This window comes from Rhinatrema bivittatum, chromosome 4 (assembly GCF_901001135.1).
Source record: "Rhinatrema bivittatum chromosome 4, aRhiBiv1.1, whole genome shotgun sequence".
In the NCBI taxonomy this organism is placed as follows: Eukaryota; Metazoa; Chordata; class Amphibia; order Gymnophiona; family Rhinatrematidae; genus Rhinatrema; species Rhinatrema bivittatum.
Genome location: NC_042618.1, coordinates 22,567,864 through 22,594,183, shown reverse-complemented (window position 1 = coordinate 22,594,183; position 26,320 = coordinate 22,567,864). Strand labels below are relative to the sequence as shown.

The 26,320-nt window shown below is 46.8% G+C and overlaps 1 protein-coding gene across 1 annotated transcript in view; it reads left to right on the top strand.

The window, feature by feature from the left end:
* Window positions 1-255: 255 nt before the first annotated feature.
* LOC115089665 (inositol-tetrakisphosphate 1-kinase) overlaps window positions 256-26,320 on the top strand; it is a 212,500-nt gene continuing 186,435 nt past the window's right edge. The window contains exons 1-2 of the mRNA XM_029597835.1: window positions 256-679; window positions 816-1,073. Coding sequence (XP_029453695.1) covers window positions 979-1,073 — 95 coding nt within the window. The 5' untranslated portion in view covers window positions 256-679; window positions 816-978. The remainder of the gene's footprint in view (window positions 680-815; window positions 1,074-26,320) is intronic.

Here is a 26,320-nt window from a genome sequence, read left to right as displayed (position 1 = left end):
GTAAGCAATAGTGCAAAACAGGTATCAGGAAAGGTTTGCCTTTTGGCAGAAGATACCAAAATCTGTAAAAGATTAGACACCATGGAAAACATGGGGAGAGATTAGTGAAGATGAGGGGGGAAATTCTGCATCTTTGAGCAGTGCATTTTAAGTTAATCGTTACTCAAACACCACGATTAAGTTGTTATCTGTTCAACTTATGCAGGATTTAAAAGCACTGTGCTCACGTTTCATGTTTTACACAGGATTCTCTCAGCAGTAATTGCAGGCCAAGGGCTTTCCCTGGAGTAGGCAAGGCATTGGAGCTGCCCAGAAAATGCCTAACTTGCTGTGAAAGAGGGAGGAAGGAGGGAGGCGTGGGCCGTGCCGCCGTTTCTGCTCCCCGGGGCCGTGTGGGCGGACTGAGGGCTGGACTCTGCCGTGTTGCTATTGCTGCTTCCTCACCCCCATCGCCGCTCTGGAACATTTCACTGAATGAAGCGGAGGCGCTGGAGAGGACTGGAGTGCGAGGGTGTGCCTGACGGCGAAATAAACAACCTCCGGTCCCCCTAAAAATATATATTAAAAAACAAACAAAAAACCCCCCAACTCCTTCCCCGCGTCGTTCAGGAGGGAGGAAGAAGGCTCCGGAGCCCGGCCCGGGCTGGCAGCACATCGCTGGGGGCCGGCTTGGCTGCAGGTACGGCTCCGGGTGGCGGCGCCCCCGCCCCTGGAAACGCGCGCAGGGCCGTCTCGTGCACGCTGCACGAGCCGCGCGGCTCCCGGGTCTCTGCGTTCTAACCGCCCGCGCGCTCTCTCTCTCTCTTTCTTCCTAGGCTCCCGCTCCCCGGCGGATTTCCTTCTTCGGAGCGAGGGCTGCTTCCGTGCCCCGCTGCCCCCACAGCTGCTGGACAGTTGCTGTTTTTGTTTTGTTTTTACTCCCTTCCCCCGTCTCCTGTTTTAATTCTGTTCGAGTGAAGCGAGGAGGAAAGGGGGAAGATGCAGACGTTTCTGAAAGGAAAACGGGTCGGCTACTGGCTGAGTGAGAAAAAGATCAAAAAGCTCAATTTCCAGGCCTTCGCCGAGCTGTGCAGGTAAGTCAGTCCAGCTCTGGCCCCGCGGCCTGGACTGGAAACCTGGGGGGGGGTCGTCCCCCCGTGACGTGAGGCTTCTGTGTTAGCTCGGAGGGGCCTGCTCGTGCAGCCTCGCCGGCTTATTATCAGCAAATTAACCTGCAATTACAGCTTTATGCAGGCAGCCGCGCTTAACACCTGCTAATTGCTACTTGAGCAAATCTGAGCCTAGAAAAGAGAATGAAAGCGAGGATGAGTAGAAAGCGTGACGTGAGCTCGCTGGAAGCCTGTAATTTCATTGTGGACTGGGTTTTTTTTTAGTTTGTCAGAAGTTTTGGGGGAGATCCCCCCCCCTCGCCCCCTCGCATGACCACGGAGCTCTCTCCCGGACTTTCCTGGCCTGCTGATGACTGCCTCCTTCACTTCCCTCCCTCCCCCTTGCGTTTTCTCTCTCTGGTCGGGAGGGTAGTGCCAAAGGTGCTCGTCAGTGTCACTGGGACGGAGCCGCTGCATGTGCAGCTTGGATGGCCCCTCCGCTCCATTGCTGGATGAGACAGGTGCAGGCCGCCTAGGGTGTTACCAAGTTGGTGAAATAGATAGTGCCTCTGAGAAACGAATACACACAATGATGAACCCTATTCCATATTTAAATAATTGCACCTATTCTTCCGCCATCTCTTTTTAAAAGGTCTCTTGCTAATACTAAACTGCCAGGGTAAATTTCAGTTATTTTTTTGCCGAACATATGTATATAATTTGGAATTTGCTTCGTTTAAAGTTTATGTAGCTGGTAGTGTGTATGTATATAAACTTACTGTAGTCAAATCCATCAAGAAAATGTTAATAACCCAGACTCCTGAAAGCTTCTAATCTTATCCAATTTAATAAAAAAAAAGAAAATTAAAAGGGCATGGGATAATTACTGTGGATCCCTAAGGGCTTGAGGTTGGTAATGAAGAAAAGAGATAACTTTTGTTAAGTTTAGGTATAGCATTTCTGCATGGGGGTAACCTGTACAGAGCGGCAGTTACTACCATGAGCAACTTGCTGGGAAGACTGGATGGATCATTTGGTCTTTATCTGCCGTTACTGCTGTTATATGTTGTTGTTTTACTATAGCCAAATCCATGAGGAAAAGACCTTAATAGCCCAGACTCCCCAAAACTTCTGACTTTTAGCAGTCGTCCATCTTAAAAAAAAAAATATATATCTTCTCATCTTCTTTAAAATTAATTTTATTTTAGTACTGTCATTTGACAGTTATCAAGTCCTTGACAGGAATGGTGTCGGTTAAGTCAGCTTTCTAGATGGCCAAGTTATGTTATTGGTTGCTGGAGCTTCAGGGTTTCTGTCTGCACTTACATGGAGTTATTGTGTAACCGTGCATAAGTTCCACTGGTTTTCAAAATGGATTTACATGTACAAGTCCCACTTTGAAAATTACCCCAGGACACACATGCACATTTGCATATGGTTGCACATCCCGCCACCCCCACGGAATGCCTCTCTCCTATGCACGTAAACGTAAGCGCATAGGGTATGGATGCACATGATTTTACACACGTGTCAGTCGCTCAGTTTTCTGAAGGGCTATTTCTGTGGGTAAAGCACTACTTCTTTACCCGCAGAAGTCCCTTTGAAAATTACCCGTTAATTTTTCCTATTCCTGAGCTGCTGACTTCAGAGACAGACAGACAGACAGACTTACACACACATTTTTATACATTTGATCTCATCTATGTTGCACATGCTTACTGTGCCCGCTTGATTACGGCAGTGGTTGTGAATATAAATATACAGATTTAGATGAATGGAACCTGAAAACGGTGCAAGTCACTTATGGGCTTCCATTGAAAAAGCCAGGTTTGCTGTTAAGGGCCAGGCCTCCCACCGGGAACAATTTGCAGCGCTGTAGACGTGATAAGCAGTAGTAGAAGCCTAGTACTATAGTTGGGGGGGAAACATGCCTTATGCTTTCCTCAGGAGGCACAGGCTGCGGATGACTGCCGGTTTTATGACTCGCTGTTGACTAATACTGCATGCAGCTCATTGTGCCAGAGAAGGCAATTAAGTTTGCCTGGTTTCTTTCATGCAGTCCTAAACGGTGCAACATGGTATGAGGATGCTTTTTTATTTTTTAATGTGAAATACCTCACAGCTTGCCTGATTTGTTGTGCAGCCTAGTATCTCTCTCCTTCTCTGGTGCTTGATACTTGTTGGCTGTTCCCTGCAGGAATTCGCTTCCCCATCACACCTATTCTCAACTGGATTTTTTTTTTTTTCCCCTCTTGGGCCTTCGGGCCTCTGTGTTTGCTGATGATTTTTTGCCAGTGAAAACTGTGCCGAAAGTAAATAAAGCTGGGTAAACTCATGGTGGAACTGGAACCAAAAAAGTCAGGTTTTAATTTACTGCTTTATCGCTGGTTTTTCTGGTGGTCGAGTGAATTACTTTTGTATTTCATTAGTGAATGAAGTCCCGGCTCGAGTTTACAGTACTGTGGCGGACATTTCTGCATCCACTATGTGTGTGTGTGTGTGTGTGTGCAGTAATGACAGGTTGATGCAGTACCGTGTGGTGAGGTCAGCGCATGGCTCAACACGCGAGTGGACGCACGTTTTGGACGCGTGTCCATAACCCCCGATGTAAAACGAGGATTAGCGCGTTCAGTCAAGCGTGTAGCTAATAGCGCTCATCACATGTAAATTCACGTTGATGAGGATAATAGCTATTACCCTTGATGCTAAAACAAGAGTGCGCCTGATACGTTAATTCTTGGAGGAACTAAAAAGGGAGAACCATTAAAAAAAAAAAAAAGAAGGGTTGCCGGCAGTCAGGTTAGGAAAATGTATGTTCAATTAACGAGCGTCCGTTTTCCTAACCTGTGCTGACAGCCGACCTCTCCTGGGCGCCCGATGCCGAGGAGGCGCTAGGGATGCAAAATTTTCCCTACGCCTCATTTTTTTTACCGCGGCAGCTCATTTAAATATAAAATTGGGTGCCCAGGAGGGGTGGATCGGCACGTGTCAGGAGAGCAGGCGCTCAGTGCGCAACAATATTGCATCGGCCTGTATGCGCGTGAGACTAGATTGTAAGAGATTGGCAGAGGTGGGGGCACTGGATACGATTGCTTTGCACAATTAACCATCAGGCAGAATAAAGATAGCTGCTTAATACTCCAAGGTGAGCGCAAGAAAATTGAATTTCCCACCAAAAAGAAAACCAACCCAAAATAAAAAATTCAGATCCTCCATGCATTGAGCAGCATGTGATTGCCCGAATGTGCATTTGCTGAGGCTGTAAATACTATGAAATGTAAACTTACCTGCTTGCCATTGGCTCCTGTTGATGATGCAATGACCTGAAACGGACCCATGGCTTCCTGAGATGTGAGTAGGGATCAAGCTGCCGCTGGCTGTGTCTCTTCTCCTCCTCCTCCTTTTCTCTCTCCCCACTCCCTGCCTCGCCAGCCTTACTGGTCAATCCAGTAAAGTGCGGCCGCGTTTACCCCGCTCCTAATCTGCTTTGTACTCACTTTCTGGCCGCGTTAGCCCTTCCTGCGATCCACAATCCCCTTTAACCTACTCTTACCGCGTCCTTAAATCCCCGGGTAACCCCTTCCACATGCGGCATGTATATTACATGTAAACGATCGAATTAGCTATTCCCTACCATCCAGTAACACACGCCCCGACTATCGCTTTTTAACCTGCCGTTTTGCCGTGCGTTTAACCTGCTAACTTACCGCCTACCCTTACCCCTGCGTTAGAGGCAGGGGTAAGGGTAGGCGGCAAACTTTCCCCCAGCCCCCGCTCACCTGCCCTGGCCGCGTCCATGGGTTCTGGTCTCCGGGGCAGTTCCAGTCCTCTCCCCTCCTCCCGAAGCAACAAAAGCGAAAAAAAAAAAAAAAAAAGCGAAAAAAAAAGTTGCAAGAGAGAGAGGATGGGCAATCCTACGCTTGGGATTGCCAGCCCTCTCTCCCCTCCTCCCGAAGCAAGGCGCGAAAAGCAGCCTTGCTCCGGGAGGAGGGGAGAGAGGACTGGCAGTGTAAAGCGACGAAGTGACTTACATTTTTTGCAGCCCCCCTCCGGAGACGGACATCGGCGAAGACAACCGCGGCTCCCCTTCCTCCAGCTGCCTGCGAAGATAGACGCATCGCACGGGCGAAAGCGGCCCCTGTGCGTGCAATTGGGCCGCTCAAGATGTGACATCACGACGTTTGGCGTCACGGCATGTGACGTCGCGTCTTGAGCGGCCAATTGCACGCACAGGGGCCGCTTTCGCCCGTGCGATGCGTCTATCTTCGCGGGCAGCTGGAGGCAGGGGAGGGGAGCCGCGGTCCCTCGTCGCCGATGTCAGTCTCCGGAGGGGGGCTGCAAAAAAAGTAAGTCGCTTCGTCGCTTTACACTGCCAGTCCTCTCTCCCCTCCTCCCGGAGCAAGGCTGCTTTTCGCGCCTTGCTTCGGGAGGAGGGGAGAGAGGGCTGGCAATCCCGAGCGTCGGAGAACCGTCCACTTCCTGGTACCTGTCATTTCAAATGTCATTTGAAATGACAGGTACCAGCGTGTCCGTGAAGCGTTAGGCCCGCGCACCCAGGTTACTGTATAGGCGCTGTATAGTGCTCTATACAGTAAAATGGGTTGCGCAGGCCTAACGCTTCACGGATGCTTCTTAGACGCAGCTTGCATTTACAAGCTATTTACATACAGGATCGAGCGGTAGGTGAGCTGGACTGTGCGTGCGGCAACCGCGGGTGCGCCGGGCACTAACGCAGCTCTTCCTACCACTCGTTACTGGATTGACCTGTTAGTAAGTAATATGTCTCATGAAGCTAAAGAGGCTTCTTTGCTTATTCAAGGTCTTTCAGCGGGGGAAGGGGGGGCATTTCCTGAACTGGAAATCTGGTGCTGCTGGTGGACTCCAGAAAGTGTAAGGTGCAAAAAAAACCCCGAAACAAGGCATTCACATTTTGAAGTTTTGTTTATTTTTGTAGGGTGAGTGAATGGGAGGGGGGGGAGGGGGGTGAAGGATCCTTTTGGATTTTTTTTTGGTTGGGGCTTTTCAGCTCTTCGGGTTCTGAAGGGAAGAGTTTGGGTGTCGCTGAGCTACGGCGGGGAATGATTTGGGCTTGAAGGGCGTTTGTAAGAATGCGAGTTATCAGACCCGCTAAAAAACCCTTCACGAGGCAGATCACAGTGCCCTGAAAGGAGGGACCTTGGGCATCCCGAAAGCTAGTCGCTGTTAAACACTTGTAGCCTTATAAAGGTATCATTTTTAACCAGCCACTTTTGTTGGGTTTATTAGCTAATTATACTTTTGGCGGCTCACGCAGTTCTTGCTTTCTGTGTTTAGATCAGGCGGCTCTGTTATGAAATAAAGAGTAACAGAAAAGTGCCTTTTACCCATCTCTTAGGTGCCTCAGCAGAGCTGACTGTTTAAGTCCCGAGGAGGTATTGCACGTGTCACGTTGTAGATGATGGCAGACAAGGACCAGCCGGCCCACCCGGTCTGCCCCCAGTTGCTTTCTAAGGTTTTTTTTTATCTCTCGGCTGTAGGCCGTACAAGCTCAACCACCTGCAGGCTATTGCTCTCTCTCTCTAGCCAGGCTGCTTTTGCTATCCTCCCCGCGTCGGTCCTCTTCCCGTGCTGGGCCGAATTGGATGTCCCAAGCCTAAACCAACACCCAGGGCCCAAACTCTCGACCCCGTTCTTGCCACAGCCCTTTCTGTATGTCCCAGGCAAGCTTACACTGTGGCAGTAGTTGGTCTCCACCACCTCTGCTGGATGGTTAACGCAGGGAAATACAACCCCCTGTTATAACATGGAAGAGGACGCTAAGTTTCCCTGGAAGATGTGAAAATCATTCAGTTAAGATAAGTGCTGTGCTCTTCACCCTGATGTTAAGTTGAAATATGCATCATATATATATATATATATTTTTTTTTTAAGTCTTCAATTCTTTGAGACGAATGAGTAAATCTATGAGCTGTTCTTAATGGTTAGGGTCATGCTTAAAGGAAGGGCCCTTCCCTTTCAATGCTATTAAACTAACCTAGACGGCCTTCATATATGAAGGTCTCCTTACACGTCTTAAGGGTGTCATTCTTTATGTAACTGGCATTGTTTTTTGTTTTTTTCTGGATTATTATTCACCGTAGGTGGCGTGTGTTTTGTTTGGCAGGTTAATCCGGGCATATACCACCCTCATGGTAAATGAGTATTTCTTCTCAGCCGGTTTCCTTCCATCTTTACTGCATGCTTTCTTGTCCCTGAATTTCTTTCTGCGTGGGGACTAGCTCCTCCCTGTACGTTCTTGAAATCTGCTTAATATTGGAACGTTTTAGCGTGTTCCCCCAATTCCTCCCTTAACGATGACATTTTTCAGTGTCTTAAGCCTTCGGGTAGGGTTTGTGCTGCAGGGCCTAGTGCCATTTCCATTTTTTCCAAAGCCTTTCCCCGAACAGCTTCCATCTTCTCGATTGTCCTTGCCGAGGCGCGGCCTTTCCGCGGCTGAGCCCCAGGACTCAAGATGGAGTCTCACTGGTGACCTCCACAAGGGCAGCGCTGCCTCTCTCTCTTGACCCGCTGGTGATATTCCTCCCTACCTGCGCCCCAGCGTGCCCTTAAACTTTCCATGCTGCTTTATCCGGGCGGGTTTTAGACACACTGGGGCCCGGGTTCACTCCCTCCTCCGTTTTGCCCCCCTACCCCCTTGCCTCTCCCCGCCGCCGCCCCTCCGGATCCTCTCCCTCCTCCTCAGGCCACCTCACGGGTCCCAGCCCAGCGGAGATCGTTAGGCGGGGCCAGCCATAGGAGGGGGGAAATCGTTGCTGGAGCTGGTTGGTGCTCACAGGCCCAGCAGCAGCCCTACCCCTCCTGCGGGTTTCCTTGGTAACCAGAAGTCTGTGTGGGAAGAGAGGGTGGGGCTGCTGCAGGGGCCTGCGAGTGCACGCTGGCTCCAGGCCCTGTGTTGATTTTTCACGCCTACTGCTGCCGCCTCTGCCTCCTGAAGATTGCGATTAAGCCTGGGACTGACTGGGCTGTGCTTCTTTCAACTCAGGGCCCACTCTCAGGCCTCCTGTGACAAGGGGATGCTGGGCTGTTGACTTGGTTGCTCCCCCTAATGCCAGGCATGTGCAGTGTTAAAAGTTATCTGAGACGATTATACTCCTAGGTCTTTTCTCCTTTTAACAGTTGCCAGTTCTTGTCCTAATAATGGCCAAAGGATTTTTGTTCCTCAGATGCACCATCGTACACTTTTTAATAAGAAGCACAGATTCCCAAAACACTTTGACTATTCTTCCGTGTGTTTTAAAGTCCCCTTTTAATTTTTATTTTTCACTGTTTCAGGTGGGTCTGCCCTGTTACAGATTTTTGTACCATCTGCAAACGAGCTTATTTTCCCCTCCGCTCTCTTTGCAACGCTGCTGTTAAAGATGTGAGGAAGATTTGCCCCTAGCGCCGAGCCCCCCCCCCCCCCCCCCCCCCCGGTGTCTCTCTACCTTCCTCAGCATGGACTCCACCGATCACCCTCTGTGCATGCTGCCACTCCACCAGTTTCCCACCCAGCTAACAGCCTTTCTGCCTGCTCCCATACTGGCTAAGTGCGCTTGCAAGCCTAATAGCAGCAGCAGCAGTGTCAAAAATCTTACACAGGTCCCCCAGATAGGCTACGTCTGCCGCATCACCTTTGCCACCTCATTAAAAAGCTCAGTCGGGGGGAGGGGGGTCTTCCCTTTGTGCAAATCACGTTATCTGCTGTCTTTTAATCTTTGATTCAGGGGCGCTGCACCAGCTTTTTCTCCTTTAATAGTGTTTGCATTATGAAAATCTCTTCATCCTTAGCATTCCCACCCGCATTGGTGTTGAGTAAATTTGGTATTGTTTCTGTGTGCATCGCGGGTCAGAAACCCATGCTGGTGACGTTAGGGGCCAAAGAGATTTTATTATTTTTTTTTTTAACAGGCAACAGGACACCCAGACATTATTCTAAAGCTACAATAAGAATATGTGAGAACTGATTGGGGAGGGGGCATCAGATCAACGCACAGAGCCAAGAGTCGGGCAGCTTGGTACTTTGAGGGATCATGGGCCGCTAATGCTGATGAGAGCAGACGGTGCTATAAAACATCACCACCGTTTGGCTCCCTACTTGGGTTTAAAAAAAAAAAAAGTGGCAGCCAGAAAAAAAAATATAAAATATATATATATATGGTTCCCAGTGGCCACTGGAATTTTGCTGCATTGAAAGTGCCATGAAGTGTTTCTGTGAAGAAAATCAGATGCTAGTCAGGAGTTAAACACTGTTGGTTTCTTTCCTCATCTGATTGCTCTGTGCAGGAAGGAACGGGTGATCTCTGGGAAGTGCCTTTAGAAGAAGGGAGTGGTTGCAGTAATGAGGTTTGGAACCTGATTTCAAGTCCTGCTACTGACCTTTGCTGTGACCTTTGGCTCCCTTCTCCTCAGGTGCCCACTTTGGTGGCAAGCTTTCTGTTTAGGGCACAATAATTTGAATAGTAAAGGTGAAGGTGTTTTCAGTTTGTCAGTTGCCAAGGATTGGTTGTATTTTTTATTTATTTAAATTTAGCAAATAAGGCTGTGAGCTACTACTATGATGTAGCTGCCTATAGTGGTTGGGTTTGTTTTTTTTTAATGGTGAGGGGAGGCAGCAGTTGCATGAAATCTTTTGAGTAAGGTTCGCTGAGAAGCTTGTAACATTTCCCTAACTTTTGCTGTTCTGCTTCTCACTCCTCCTGTTGGAGGTAGGTGGTGAATTGCACCAGCTGATCAGGGATTTGCAGTGAAAAATTAACAGTGTGCATTCTCGGGGGGGGGCACTTCTTGTCTGCGTAGTGCTTTTTTAAAAAAAATGTGCTGAGCAAAGGCAAGGTTATCAGTGCTGTTGTATTACCTGCTGCAAAAATGCTGAGCTGTGCTCGTATACCGTAGTACGCGTGGCACGGCGCTGTTGTCAATTCTGTTTGTTGATGGGTTTTTTTTTGTTTTTGCCTGTTTTTAACATTTTTATTAATTTTTTTTTCTATTCACATCACCAAATTGAAACCAAGCATCCTGTGAGGCAAAAGCTTTAAAAAAAAAAAAAATTAGTCTTGGGAGCGAGTGGGAAGGGCTTACATTTTTACTTGTTCTTAACCAGAGCTCTGGGCCAGAGTCCAGGAATTGTAATGCTGTGGTGTAAGACAGGTTTCCCCCTTAGCTGTCCACAGACTAAGGGGCCGATGCAATACTTTGGTGCAGAAAGCGGGCGCTGAACAGTTGGCGCCTGCTTACTTAACGCGCCCCCCCTGGGGGCGCCATGTAATATTTTAGTTAAGGGGTCGCGTTAGCGAGGAGGTGCTAGGGTCGCTTGTGCGTCCATAGCGCCTCCTTGCTAAGGAGAGCCCGAGTGTGTCGGCCCCCCCCCCCCCGCCGAGTTTATCGGCGTCGGTTTTCCTAAACACCGCACAGCCAGGGGGTTCAGGAAATGGACGCTTCTCAATTGAGCGTCCGTTTCCTGCACCCGACTGCTGACATTTTTTAAACTTTTTTTTTTTTTTTAAGTTAAATAACTTTACTTTTTCCTCCTACTTCATATCGCAGTGATATTAAGTAGGAGGCAGTACAGAAAAGCATTTTTTTCTGCTTTTCTGTATTGGTTTAAGGAACGCTCAGCAATTAACGCCTGCTCCAGGCAGACTTCAATTTCTGATCGCTAAATTTGCGTCCCAGACGCACTTTTTTTTTTTTTTGCATTGGGAGTGAATGCTAATAGCCTCGGTCACATGCATTTGCATGTGATTATCCCTATTAGATTCACTCCACGTTGGACGTGCGTTGGGGATTAAGGGGATTAATTAGCGCCTATACAACCTGCATCCAGCTGCGGGTTACACAGTGTGCTCGGCTGAGTGCATTGTATTGCATCGGCCCCTAAGCATGGCTTACACTCTGTTGCTTTATACAGAGAAACCGTTCAGTCCTAGAAGCTTGTGGACCTTTCTAGATGCTGTTGGGATGCTGCGTTCCAGTTGTCTTATTGGTACAGGAGAAAATGCAATTTTTGCAGTGGGCCAATTATAGTATAAAAAATGCAGAACAGCATACCGGTAATTTTTTTTGAATACTTCTCGTCATGGCTTTTGTACAGTTTATCACAACTGCCCCCATTCTTCCCTCCCCCCCCCCCCAAAAAAAAAAGAACCTAAATATCAGATGATGAACTAAGAACTGAATGATCTACAGGAACAGGTTCATTTGAGGTTGGCTGAGGTATATGGGGGTTGCCAACAATTCCACAGACTTGAGGACCCGGGGGGGGGGGGGGGGGGCGGGGAGAAGAGAGATGGTGTCTCTCATTTGCATAAAATTTAGATCCTGCCAGTGAACTGCCTAATCATTGTATCCGTGCATGCGTTAAAGGTCAATAATGAATTGACGGGCTGCACGCAGGCAACAATTTCTCTTCCTGCCTCTCAGGGCAATGAAGGGGGCCCCCTGCCACTCAGCTGCTCCCCATTTCTTATCCAGTGGATTATTAGGGGGGTGGCGGTGGGTGGCACGGACTTTTTCCTGTGTCCCTCTCTCATACGCATTCATTCTTTCACACACAAACACGCTCACTCATGCATGCGCCCTCTCCCTCTTTCTCACATGATCTCAGAAGGTCAGAAGCAGCTGCCCAGGGTGCCGGGCCCAGGGAATACTAACGCACCTCATCAGGGGGTCTGCCCACCAGTGCTGCATGCAACCATTGTAGTGGAACAAGTGTTGCTTAGCCCCTAAGTGGCTGCTGTCTCAGCCGGCCAGTCAGGTCATCCAAGGAGGCACTCTCTGCCCCCCCCCCCCAACCACACCACCCATATTACCTACATTAGCCAGGGCACTGGGCAGCCCAGCAATAGGCCTGAGGGGAGCAGTGAGATAATGGAGGGAGGAGACTGGGTTCAGGGCAGGGGATGCTGGGCAGGGAAAGGACCAGGAAAGGGGTACAGGCATGGCAGAGAGGGGAGGGGGTCACTGCAGTACACTATGGGGCTGATTTTAAAAGGGTTACGCGTGTTATTTTGTATAGGCTCGGTGACGCGTGTATGTCCCGGGGCTTTGAAAAAGGGGCGGGAAGGGGGCAGGGGCGTGGGCGGGGCATGCTTGGGGAAACTGGCTGTCCGGTCCAAAACTGAGACATAACAGCCTCTCGTTAAATGTCGAAAAACCCAAAATCTTGATTCTCTCATGGGTCCCGGCTGATAACTATCCCAAGTTTGTTACCTTGGATGGCCACCAAATTCCAATATCAACTGCAGTACATAACTTAGGGGGTCATTCACTAAAGCTTTATCTCATGCGTTAGGGCCATATCGCATGCGATATAATGCAAATTATGGGGAGGGAGGTGTCGGCGGTGTCTTTGCTGCCAGCAATAACATTACCAACGTTATCGTCGGCAGTAGCGCGCCGAATAACACCACCTTTCACGGAGGCGCTATTCGGTGCGAAAGCCGGCAGCGAAGACACTGGGTGGTGCGAAGGCTGCAGGCGTTCGCAGGCCTGCCCCGCCCCTCGTTTTCGCTGGATTCATCATTCTGCGATGAATGATGAATCCAGGCCTTAAGTATTATCGTTGATCCCGCTTTGAATATTCGGTCCTACATTAAATGCGTTGTCAGGACTTCCTTTGCTGAATTATGTCTCCTGCTTCGCCCGAAGCCACTTCTCCGTCCCTAACCCTTGTCCCCCACTGTCCTTCAATCCCCAGCACTTTCCGGGCTTAACTGTTGTAATGCCCTCTAGCTCGGACTGCCTGCTGCTGCCCTCCCCCCGACACACACAAGTAATCCAAAACTCTGCAGCACGCCTTCCCACTGGCCCGGCAGTCAGCGAACACACAACTTCACTTCTTAAATCCTTACGTTGGCTTCTGTTCCACAGGCGTGTACAATACATACTTGCTCTCATGATTTTATAGTTTACTAAATAACGCGACACTTCCTTGGGCTACTTCCTTACCTGAAGTCTGCAGCTCCATCACGTGGCCCTTAGGGGACTGCTCGACGTTCCAGCCCTGAAAGCAGCCCATCTGTGCTAAACCCGAGAGAGGGCATTCTCAGTTGCGGGTCCATATATATATATATATATATATATTTTTTTTTTTTAATTCATTACCTATTTCCATGCGTAGCATCAGTGAGCGGAAAGCCTTTAAGAGAGAGCCTTGAAGACCTACGTATTTAAGTCTGAGTTCGCCCAGCCCTCCCACTCCCGGCGTGGGCAGTCTGTAATAAGGAAAAGTGATGCCGTTTTTAGACAGCTGTTGAAAATGCTGTGATGATGGAGCTTTGCTCACCCGCCAGAGAAGAGATTCCCCCCCCCCCCCCCCGATGAAGGATTAACTTTTGAAACGGAGCCGTGGGGTTGCTGTTTGTGAGCAGGGCTGGCCTGCGGTTCATATTTGGAGCGGGACAGCGCAAATATTTGATGTACTTAAGTATTTTTCACATTTGCTGTATGTGGGTGCTTATTGAGGGCGTTTGCAGCGAGATTTTGACATGCAATTTTGATGAGAACGTTTTTCTAAAAATGTTCTCCAAATATAAAATATTAACTATGAAATAAGGTGGGTGGTTGGTTGGTGGTTGATGATTAAAAGCCTGGGTAACCAGGATGGTACTGGAATTGGTTGTGTGTGAAGCCTCCGCCTTCCCACGTTTAGAATAATTTCTTCGTTCGGTTAATATTATTAAAATATAATTAAAATAACACGCGAAATTTGAGTCAAATATGGTTTATTGATTGTATGCTTTACACTCTTATCCAAAGGGTGTGCTTATCGTACAGTACGTTGTTCTTGCATCTGTTTACATAAATTATAATTAAACAGTTATAAAAATACTATTAACATAATATTTTTGGAGTGGAGTAGTGGGTTTTCTAGTATGCAGATACTGTCATTATTGTTAGACCAGCAGGGAAGGGGTGGCTCAGTTTAGGGTATAATTGTTTCTGTGTTCACCTTTTTGGGGTAGCTGAGTGGGGGGGAAATCTGATCCTCAGAGCTTGCCGGTTGCTTTGGTTGTGAGGACACGCAGAATGAATATTCATGACCGTTTATTTATACACATTGTCTGTCTGTAATTTGATTACTTTGTAATTTGTCCCAGGCAGCAGAGCTGCTGGTGGCCCCCCCCCCCCACCCCATGGAAGAACATCTCTGATTCAGAAGACCTTGCATCTCCTAAGGAAACATTTTTAGAATTCTGTAACGCCTTAAATGCAAACAGGGCGTCTTCCTACTTAACCAGTAGTCACAACATTACTATCAGTAGTAACTATCACCCAGTTGAATGGGGGTGGATTGAGGCATAGGCAGATAAAGTGACTCGCTCAAGGTCACACAGAGCATTTGACCCACGGGGTTCTTAACCTCAGGCTGGGGGCTCGTGCTCCCGTGATTAATCTAAACTGATTCCTGCGCTGTGTAAAATATCGCGTGGCTTTTGCAGCCCTGGGGCTGGTCTCGGGGGTACCTTGGCCGAGTGGTGCCACCTTAACATTGCTAGAGGAGAAGGAGTTTTTCGCACCAATCACTGCTGGTCACCGCTATTCACTGCTGCAGCGCTTTGCACTTTGGAATCTCTGACTCCACCCACTGGGACCCCTGCAAGTTGCTGAAAATGCAGCTGCGCGGGTACTGGCTGGAGCAAATGCCAGGCGACGCATTACTCCAGTCCTTTTACGAGCGCCATTGGCTTCCCTGTTGTCTGCTGAATTTAAATATAAGGTGGCCACAACGATACATAAACTGTTAGAGAGCCCTGGGTCATTGTGGATTAGTGCTTCGCTGATGATCTGTAGCCCATCTCCTCGGTGGTATTCCTCACTGTCTAGTCTGCTTCTTGTTCCCCTGGTGAAAGCAGCAAGGTTATTTGAGACAAGGGAATGTGTTTTCTCTGTCTCTGGCCTGGTTTTGTTTTTTTTTTTTTCGGAACTCCCTCCCTGATCGACTGAGATGTGGATGCCTTGGGTTAAGAGTTTTAGAAAATCCTTAAAAACACTTCTCTTTCAGTTGGCTTGTGATCTGGATTTTCAATAATAGCGACATTACCTGAAGGGAGGGGGCGTTCAGGATATAATTTCCAGGATGTTTGATTGCAGTTTTCGTGTGTTTGTAAGGTTAAGCTTTATGCTTTTTGGTTTTTTGTCTTTCTCATGTGTTTAGTTGTTATTGTATTATGTAAGGAGCTCTGTTAACCTCTTTGAACATTGCCTAGGCAGTATACAGATTTTTTTAAAAGCAATAAAACTCTACGTTTTTTTCAGCAGTACAGCAGAAAGTGGTTGTGCTGAGAGCAGCTGTTCTGTTTTTTAATGTCCTAGTTAACTCTGCTGCATCTCAGAAGGTAGTTGAAAACCAGGCTTTTAGTCTTATTCTGACGCTTCCTTGTAATGAATATAAATAAGAAGGTCGTAGGTGATGGTACTTTTGCTGTATAGAGCCAGGCAATGACTTTGAGGGATGGAGGGTACAGGTATGCGAGCAGAACAGGGACACGCAATGAGGCTAACGTTACTAATGTAGTACAGTGGAAACGGTGATTAAGAGAGAACGGGACCGGTGATTCCAAGATTGTGCGTATAGAAATAGGCGGGCAGACTTTCTCTTCTGTTTACTTGTCCAGTAGTTAAGCAGATTCAGGTTTTATGTTATTTCACAATAATGGCTGCTCTGCCTGCACTCCAGAGCAGGAAGCCGTACAGCTCCATGATTTTATGAAGTCCTGAAGACCTGGGTTGATGAGGGCCTGAGACTCGTGCCTATCTACTGGTTAGAGAGGTTACTGGTTAACAACTTGGCTGCACAAGGGCAGCCTCTGTGCATTGGATTGTGGCCAGGTTAGTTAGAAATGTTAAGCTCGCAATTTACCAGCTGGGAAGTGGAGGGGAGATGATAAATCTAACCTGCTTAACCATATCGCCTGCTTATTTTTATATTTGCAAAAACATATACGAGTTCAACCTTCTTTATGCTGTCATTCTGGGTTTACTCCGTCGTCTTGAGTGCATTGAAGGTGAACGGGAGGCATCGTTGGCCGTATCCAGCGTGAATGCATAAGGGAGCGTTTTCGGTGTTTTACTCCTCAGATTAGCCCCTCTGTCTTACTTGTAAGGGGGTAAGAGGTCAGGGTGGCAGGGGACTGAACAAGAACGCTGAAAGGCCTTACCATTGACTTTTTTTGTTTTCCAGGTTTTAAAAGCTTTGCTCCAGTCTCTTCCTTTGCAGTTGGTTGAAGTGGTTTTTTTTTTTGCAGGAGCAGGGGGAAGAGATGGCGTAAGGAAGTTTTAAAATTTTTTTTTTTAGAGTGGGGAAAAAAGTGCACCGCGTTTGCATTTCCCGTTGCAGTCAATGTCTTGAAAGCAACAGGAAAAAATATGAAGCAGCTCCAGGGTCTTATAGATGTATTTATATATCTATCTGAGGTCCATATTCAAAAGCATTTAAACGGCTACCTCAGAAGTTAGCTAGTTAAATGAATATTTTGGCACATATCCGGCTAAATTCTAGCTGCCTGATAAGTTAGGAGACTATAATTTGGCCGGCTAACAGGGTCATTCATCAAAATGTGTTATGGCATTAATGCCTGTGATAACGCCATAACGCAGGCGATAGTTATCGCAGCGCAAATGTAAATTTGGCAAATTTATTCAAAGGGCAGGATTAATGAAAATGAGGGGCATTATAGCACGCTTGTAGCGCTGGAAATAACTACACCTTTTTTCCTAGTGTTGAGCCGTGCGATATGCCCGAAACACAATTTGCGATAAATATTGCAAATTCCATTTCAGGAATTTGGGGGGAGGGGAGAGAGAGCCTCTGGGGTGGCACACATAATAGTCAACTCTTTATACCACTATAAGAGGGCCAGCTAGTAACTCAAGGTGAGGTTTTGGTGGTGGTTTAGGGTTTTGGGACCAGTTTGACATGCAGAGTGAGACGTACGAACAGCACAGCACACCTCTGTGAAGATTTGACATCATTTGGAGTGAGGAAAGTGTCACAAAGAGGAGATTTCTACAGTGTTCTCTCACCTTAGCTTGATAGTACCCTGGTAAAGAGTCCATCAAGCTAGGCTGAGAGAACATTGTAGAAATCTCCTCTTTGTGAGACTTTGCTCACTCTAAATCACGTCACATCTTCTCTGAGGTCTACTGTGCTGCTCATACATCTCACTCTGCAGGTCAAACTGGCCCCAAAACCCTAGACCACCACCAAAACCTGACCTCGAGTTACTGGCTGGCCCTCCTATAGTGACATAAATAGTTGACTAGTATGAAGGCCTTATAAAGAGTCTCTCAGTCTCTCTCTGCACTTTGCAAACAAGTATCACGGGGCGCTAAAGTTTAACGCATGTCGTGATAATCTACCTATGCGAAGCGCTAAGATATAGCGCACGGTGCGGTAATTCTAAAATGATCGTAGCCACATCCCGTTTCCTTATCGCGGGCATTATCCATGCGATACTTATTGCATTTTGATGAACCTAGGGGTAAGTTAGAGGCATTCCAAGGGTGTAACTGGGAGGAGTTGGGTTAGCCGGCTAAGCCTGGTCAAGCCAAAGAGCCGTCCCAAAGTTAGGCGCTATAGTTATGTGGCTAACTTTAAGATAGCCGGCTATATTCAATAGTGCGGTTTCACTATGGAATATACCTCCAAAGTTAGTCGGATAAGTTTATCTAGCTAACTTCGCTAGCCAGACTGTGCCTGAATATGGACCTCCTCTATATAAGAAAAGTCTGATACTTTGGAATGAAAATTAATTTATTTGAGAGAGACGAGAGTCCTGTGGGAGAGGAAAGCTTTCATGCACCCTTTCCCTTGTTCCCAGCCTTTATGGTTCCTTACTTTTGGTGTATGAGAAGGTGCTTTTCACCTCTTCTGTAACTTAAAAAAAAAAATTTCTGGCCCCGCATATGCGGAAATGAAGGTTTTGTATAATGGAGCTCGGTGGAATGGATGGTGGAAGGAAAACAGTTGTCTGACATGACCCAGAATTGTAGCATGTCTCAATTTTTGTCTCTTCTCCTCTCTCCTTTTGCCCTCTAGCACTCGTCAGGAAATCATTGTGCTGCCATATTTTGATCTTGAGTAATACAGGTACATAGTGCTCAGATGAGGCAGTCCAGGAGAGAGTTATGCTTTTTGCTTGTGATTATTATAATGTTGAATTATTACTATTATTTTAAATTTCTTGGCTTTCTTGTGGGCTAGAACTTAGGGGCCAACAGTGTAAACTAGGAGCCTGTCCACCTTTTTTTTTTTTATGTCCTATGCCCCCAAGTACAATATAACCTGTGGATTTCCTTCAAGAGCTCCTCTCTGCCCTTTGATGGCAGTTTTATTTTTAGGCAAGTGGCACATTTGGAACAAATCAGAGAGAGAATTCTTTTTACCCTTGCCACACTGTTGAGCTCTGGAACTCATTGCCAGAGGATGTGGTTAAGACAGGTAGTGTAGCTGGGTTTAAAAAAGGGTTGGATAAGTCCATAAACTGCTCTTAATCAATAGGGAATAACCAGTGCTTGTTGCCGGCATCAGTAGCTTGGGATCTTCTTGGTGTTTGGGTAATTGCCAGGTTCTTGTGGCCTGGATTGGCCTCTATTGGAAACAGGATGCTGGGCTTGATGGACCCTTGGTCTGACTCAGTTTGGCATTTTCTTATGTTCTTATGTAGGCTCTCGCTGGTAGATGGTAGTGTGGCACAGGAGTAAGTGAACAAAAGAATTGGCTGCAGTTAGGAAATTTTTTTTTTTTTATAGTGGACATCAGACAGCTGGAAACATGAATCTGGCAATACTTCTCAAGTGCTTGAGACCTCCGGGTGGGGGGAAAATAGTTGTCTGAATCTGTTATCGCTTTTTTCTTGCTTCAATTTGATCGTGTAATTAAAATAAGTCGAATAATTGTGCACTTCTGCTTTAAAAACAAGGAAGGCGCCTTATCTAAGGATGTACATATTTAAATAGTTAACCATTTAAGTGACTGAAATTTGAAATTTAAATGGTTAACCATGTAAACAGTAGCCGCCTGTGGATGCACTTGGTGGTGGGGGGGGAGGGTGAGACCTCCCACGTGGCCCGCTCCCCGAGTTGACCACCAGCAGCCCCAGCCTGTGCCAGTGCATGGAGCCAGTGCAGCATGCTGGGAGAGAAAAACCTGGGCGCCTGGCGCCGGCCAACCTGAGCCTTGTCCCCAGCTCCCCGCAGCAGCGCTGGCAACTTTTTAAAGGACTAAATGGTAAGAAGACTTTTACTTAAGATTTTAATATTTTACATCCCCCCTTGGTCTTGGTTTTTTTTTTTAAGCACTGGCTCCCTTGCTCCTGCCGGATTACAGATGGTTCTGCTTTCCCACCTCATCTTTCAGCCTTCTCTTACTTGGATGGGTCTGTAAGAGCCTTCTGAATTCCTGCCAAACCCATCCAGCAGAGAGGGAGGGCCCTTAATATATTGCATACAGGCGGATGGACAGACACGCTGACAGCAATAGGCATCCAGCAGAGAGGGAGGGCCCTTAATATATTGCATACAGGCGGATGGACAGACACGCTGACAGCAATAGGCACTTAGCTCTGCTTAAATGTGCCTTCAGTCATATTTAAATTTCCTTTTGGCCACGTCTAGACCCTGCCTCTGCGGTAATCTTTGGTCACTGGTAGGAGGGGGGAGTGTACTTCACAGAATACTTTCTCCCAAAAGACAGGGACGCAGCTTGATCGGGGCAGGTGCGGCGTCTCGCCCCCTTGTCGTGTGCTCACAGGCAGTAAATGTTAACACTTTGGCCATCGTGGGGGGGGGGGGGGGGGGGGCGGGGGGGCGTTAGGGTGCGTATTAAGTTGTTGGTGGGGGGTGAGGGGATCAGCCGATGAGTAAGGACCATTCAGGACGATGCCGGCCGCAGCAGTGAAATGTGAACTTTGACCCATTTTGGGAATGTCTCCCTTCCAGCCGCTAATTGTTCTTTCCTCTGTGATTCTGACCTCGTTCGGCGGTAAAGTTATCTTGAAGGCCTGCGACAATTTGTAACGGGGAAGGCTTGGGAGATTCAGGCCAGCAAAGGGGGTGGGGGGTGGAAGGGTGTTACACAAGGGGGGGTTACGGAGGAAGTAGCTTTTTATTTCATGCTGAGGGCATGGCAGTACATTATATAATCTGCGGATGGTGTTCCGACCTACCCGACCTGTCAAGTGAGTCTGACATTCTTGCGCATCCAGCTGATGGAAAACGTTGACGCCTGAGGTGGCTTAAGAAGCGGTGAGAACAATTTTTTTTTTTTTTTTTTTAATGCAGAACAGCTCTTTTGCTGCCGGTGAAAACGCCGCAAGGTTTTGAAAGCTTGGTGTGACATGCTTGCACCTCGGTTATAAAAAAAAAAAAAAAAAAAAAATCGCCCGGGGAGGCTCGTGTGTCACTGGCAAGCGGGCTTGGGGGGTAGAGAGAGAGAGAGAGGGAGCCGGTAGGGCGTCGTGCAGGGTTTCCCCGGTGCCCTGTAACTCACCGTCCTGAAGGGGCCGTGATTCCTGCCGCGTGCGTGTGTGTGCGCGCCGCGAGGGTGGAAGAGCCGGAGCTCTGAAGCCTGCAGAAAGCGCTTGCGGGCGTCGAATCGACCTGAGGTTCTTCCCTGTCTCCCAAATATATTTTATTATCGACGATGAGCTCATGCCTGGATGCACCTGCTTCAGTCTCGCCGTGTGCAGCGCCCAGACCAGCTTTTTCTGCATTTGTGCGATTTATATTTCGCCTTTCGGGCACTTCAGAGCGGATTAAATTCAGGTACTGTAGGTTATTGCCCCTGTCCCCAGAAGGCTCGCAGTCTAAGGGGCCTCATTTTACTAAGCATTTTTTTTTTTTCCCCAGAAACAAGGTGTGAGAAAAGCCTTAGTAAATCGGGCCCTAAGTTTTTGTATCTCAGGCAGCGGAGGTTGAAGTGACTTGCCCAAGGTCACAAGGAGCAGCAGTGGGATTTTGGACCCTGGCTTCCCAGTTCCAGCACAGCAGCCCCTTATCTCCCTCCCCACCTGCCCAGCAGCCTCCTTTCTCTTCTCTCTCACTTCCCTGCCTAACAGCAGCTCCTCAACTCTGCCCTGCCCACCTATATCCTCCCCTCTACCTCTCCATTCCCCCCCCCTCAACTTGGACGATGCAGAACCTGGGGCGCCCGCGGTGCCTAAGAGCTTCGGGTAGTGGCAGCAAAGCCCAGAAAATCGGCCCGGGGCCTGTGAGCTGCGGCAGGACACTGGCAGGCCCTGCGGCAGCCCCTCCTCCCTGTTATTAAGGGGTGGGCGTTGCTTCAGGGCCTGTGAGTGCCTGCCGGCTCACAGGCCCCACTCTGAATGTCTCTTCTGTTACTGCCGTTGCCCCCCGCAGTTAGTGTGATGATGTCCTTTAGGGCGTGATACTCGGGGACACATGGGCTCCTGCCCCTTTTAGACTGCAGCCTCCCCCCTCCTCTCCCCCCCCTCCCAGTTCTGGTGCTGTTTGCATGTTATACAATCGGTGCGCGCGGCTTCGAAAATCCGGCCTTAATTTTTACTTGGTTAATAACAGTCTATGGACTTCTCCAGGAACTTGTACAAACCTTTTTTTTAAACCCAGCTATACTTAACTGCCTTATCCACATCTTCCGCCAGCAAATTTGAGAGCCTAATTGTGCACTGAATGAAAAAGAATTTTCTCCAATTTGTTTTAAATGTGCACTTGCTAACTTCAGGGAATGCCCCCGGTCCTTGTATTATCTGTCTAAATAAATAAGTGATCCTTTGAGTGTTTAACAGTATAGACAGACTGTTACAGCTTCTTCCTGTAAGATTTTTTCTTTTTGTCTGAATCTGTTTTATTAATTCTTTATGGATTCGCGTAGGAACCCCCCCTTCTGCGAATTAGACATGCAGGTGTGTACAGATTATTGGTCTTCAGGTGTCGGCTTTCCTTCCTCATCACAGTTGCTGTGCATGAGAGAGTGATGGACCAGCTTTGCTGCTCCTTGAAGTAGTTGAGCAGCACTGTGAGCCTTAAGTGAGCCCATCACCCAAGGCTTGATGTCCTTTTAACTCTGAAATATAAGCCCTTAGCTCTGCTCTGTGCCGTGCTTTTAAAAACAGTCTCGCTCGGGGTGCCGAAGAGCTGCCAGTATGAATCATCCCAGACCCTGGTCCCTGGAAGCTTAGGTAGCAGCGCTGCCGTTGTGGACGCGACCTCTGCCTGCTTGCGCAGTGGTAGGAAGGAACCGGCTCCTGTGTCTTTACGTCATTGGTTGAGAAAATGAGAGCAGACCGGGGCCACCTGCTTTGCATCGGGAAAAGTCTTGTGTGGTGCTCGATGGTGCTTCGAGATGACCATCCCGGGTGAGAGGAGCGATTAAGCAGAGGAGGCGCGTGAAAGGTAAATTCAGGTCACATACTGTATGGCGTAATTGAGTGGTGAAAAATGATAAGAAATTTAACGACGGGGTTGAGGTGAAAGATTTTTTTAAATATGAAACTGCTGCAGCCACTGACAGTCCTAAAACAAAATGGGGAATTTTAAGCTTTAATGTTCGTGATAATTCTTGCAGTATCTCTTGAATGTTCTTGAGTTTTTTTTGTTTTTGAGGTTTGCTGGTTAATAGTTCAGTAATTTTATCATGCAAAATGGGTGTGTGAGGAGGGAGGGACTGTGGTGGAGAAAGCTTGTTGCCTTAGGATATTATTAATACTTCAGGCTCACAAGCTCTGTCTCTGCATGCGTGTGGGCGTTGTGCACAGTTAGATAGCTTTCGTGTTGAGAGAAACTGAATATGACAGTGAGACTTGGAGAATCGTGGCCTGTGTTTTTGGTTATCTTACTGTATATGGACCTTTTTTAACTGAAGGCTCGGAAGGGATTTTACTTGTCTGTTTGTGAATATATATCTAACTGTATTAAAGAGGAAAGTTTGCCTGCACCTGCATCGCCGGTATGCAAATTGAGCTCCTCCCCTTTCCCTCCATGTACCCTCCAGCTCCGCCCCTCTCTGTATGGTCATTGAGCTCCGCCCTTTCTGTCATCGCACACTCCAGCCGCACCCCCACTTTCCAGCTCTGTTTTTCCCCCCCCCCCTCTCTCTCTATTGTCCAATCCATTCTCTACTACCACATGTGGAAATTGAGCTCACTGTTTCTCTCGATTGTTCCAGTCCTTTTTTCTACTACTACCTGGGCTTGTCCTGCACTCTCTACTACCAGACATCTCAATTATGCACATCCTATACTTCACAGTATTCCCTATCATTGGATGGGCTTTTACTTCCTTCTGCGTGCGAGTGTGTGAGTGTATGTATATATATATATATATATATATATCTTTTTTTTTTCTATAATAAAATCTTTCACTTGCAGAGAATTTCAGGAAGTCAGATCGTTCACCCGTGAAAGTCCTCCGTTAATGTGGAAGACTGCCAGCTCAGGAAAGTTGGGAGCCCAGGCAGGTCCAAAAAGATTGATTAGTAATTCGTATCTCTTCATCTGAGCTGTTGAGAGCATAAGGAGCAGCGCTGAAGTGTCCCACTCAGAGACAACTTAAAAAGCAGCAGCCTCTCAAGCACTTGATGGAAATGTGTTCACCGTCACCGCCGTCTGCATACATACGGGCAAGGCCGCCCGGCACAGCTGTGTGAGAGAGCAGCAACTCTAACCGTGCTAGAAAGTTCAGAGGTGTTCATGTTGAAAAGAAGCAATTTTTTTTTTTTCATAGCTTGTGCTAATAAATCTAATCTGGAATATGTATTTTTTCTTCTCCTAGTACTGTTCCCTTAGATAATTCAGTTGGCAAGTTAAAGTAACAAAATTATGAAACCTTGCTTTCTGGTTTTTATGCCACTGTAAAAAAAAAATTATTTTTTTTTTGTATGTAGCCATGCTCGCCATTGTTAATTGAAATAAATCAGGGTGCTGTTCTGATCTTCAGCAGCATCACATGCAAGCATCGTCACATGTGTCTGCAAGAAAAGGTAGAGCTCAGGGCCCATCTGGTCTGGCCATGTCCCCTTCTTGTTGCAGTACTGTAGACCCTACATGACTTTCCACTTCACCTTCACGTTACTTTATTTATTCTGTTTTTGAGATGCTTGTCTAGCAAGAAAGCATCTATTCATATTCTCAATTGCATACAACAAAATATATAAAACAGAATAAAATAATATAATACTTTAAACATAAGCCCGATAAGTTAGACTAAAATAACTCTATATGCGGGTGGAAAAGTAGCCACATTCCTTATTTCAAGACCGTGCTAAATATCCCCTACTAAACTGTCTTCAAAAAAACCTAAATCGCTGTAGTAAAAAGTTATGATTTGAAAATATTGGTTAATGCACAGTGGCTTGCGCATATTTAGGAATTTATATTCCACAGTGCTGGCCCTTTAACAGGAGAAAGCTCTTTTCTTAGTTTGTACATATTTTATATCAGAAAAAGAGGACGTGCTCTGGAAAGTGTTCCAGGCTGTTCTGTCTTTTAAATAATCAGGACCTCCCATAAAAAAGATATTTAAAAAGCAATATTCAGGCTTTAAACTCTACTCTAAAAAGGCACTGGCAGCCAGTGCGGGACATGAGTGATATGGCTTCCAGTTTTCGGCCCTGTAACTATAAACTGTCCCAGACGTTCTTGAATTCTGAAACTGCTTTTGCCTTTACCATCTTAATTGGGAGGCTGTTTCATGTATATACCACCCTTTCTGTGAAGAAACATTTCCTTTTCGTTATAACTTGGTCGTAGAGTTTTGACAAGTGAGCAAATTTTCCGAACATTTTTCCATCCCCTGCCGTGATCCCTTCTTGCTGAAGAGGGGACTCTAGAAAAGAGATATGTGTGTATGAAGGAGCGTGTATCAGGACCCCCTTAAAAGACTTGGACCAGCTTTTAGCCTGGTCCACCTTAAGGTACTGCCTAGGAAGGAATTCTGGTCCCCAGGCATTTCCCTAAGCAGGGAAATAAGAGAGCCAGGCCCTGGTGGCCAGGAGAAGGCAGCTGCTAGGACAAGACTTGTCTTGCTGTAAATTTATAACCGCTGAAGTAAGCAGATCTTTCTACCTGTTTTACTGTTATGATTATTCTCAGTTTATTTGGTTTTGCTTGTTTAACTTCGTTCGTCGCTTTGGGTGATTGTTTCAATCTGCAAAGCAATTTACAAATGCTGTTAAATAAATACAATAAAGAAAGAAATTCTTTACATAAAAAAAACATTTTGCGGAGAAAAGGCTAGAGTCCAGGCTATTCTGTCCTCCGGCACTCTTATAAGCCAGAGATCGCTCAGACACTGTCACATTGTGTGATAGGGCCAAACTAGAAGGCCCATACTTTTTTTTTTTTTTTTTTTAAATTAGATGCAGTTTGTTGGAAGAAATGTACCACTAGATCTATCCAGTCTGCCTGCTGTGCTGCTATGGGTCATGTTTGACCACTGATCCTCTGTCACTAAGATCCCTTTATGTCTGTCCTATGCATGCTTGAATTTTGAAATGGATTTGGTTTCTGCCACCTGCACTTGGAAGTCTGTTCCCAGTGTCCACCACACTTTTGGTGGAAAAAAAGAAATATATATATATTTTTTCTCACATTTCCTTTTGAGTTCCCCTCCCTTCATCTTTACCTTCATTTAAAATTTCTAATTTGCTTCCCCAGTTCTAGATAAGAACTGTCCAAAGCTGTGTAACAATTAAACATGCATCATTTTAAAATATTACAGAACTAATCATACAAATATAATATAAATGCTAAAAATTATACTTTGCCAAAAAAGATCACCAGCCACCCATCCAGTTCAAAACAACGTTACCCTTTATGTTACAAATAACACAATCTGCAGATATGTCAGGTAAAAAGAAACAATAGTAAAGTCCCTGCTTAAGATTGTCGATAATCACCGGGAAAGTGGAAAATGGTACCGTTTGGTATCTTACTGAAGCCTACTAGATAGTGGAATAGTAAGTACCGTATATCTCTTTTCTGTGTATTACGCATGATTGACACTCACTAAAAATATTTTCAGTGCAGATGGCTTTTTTTTTTTTTTTGCCATAAATTGAATTTTCTATGCAGACTATGGGTACCGTCATCAGAACTCAAGCTTCTGACTGTAGACTAAGATTAGCCCTGGAAACTTTACTCCTTCTCAGACTAGAAATTAAGTATCCAGCACTAAGAAAACACCAGGTAAGCCAGCGCACCTTTCTACATTGGGTGGGTAAGTTCTAATACCATAGG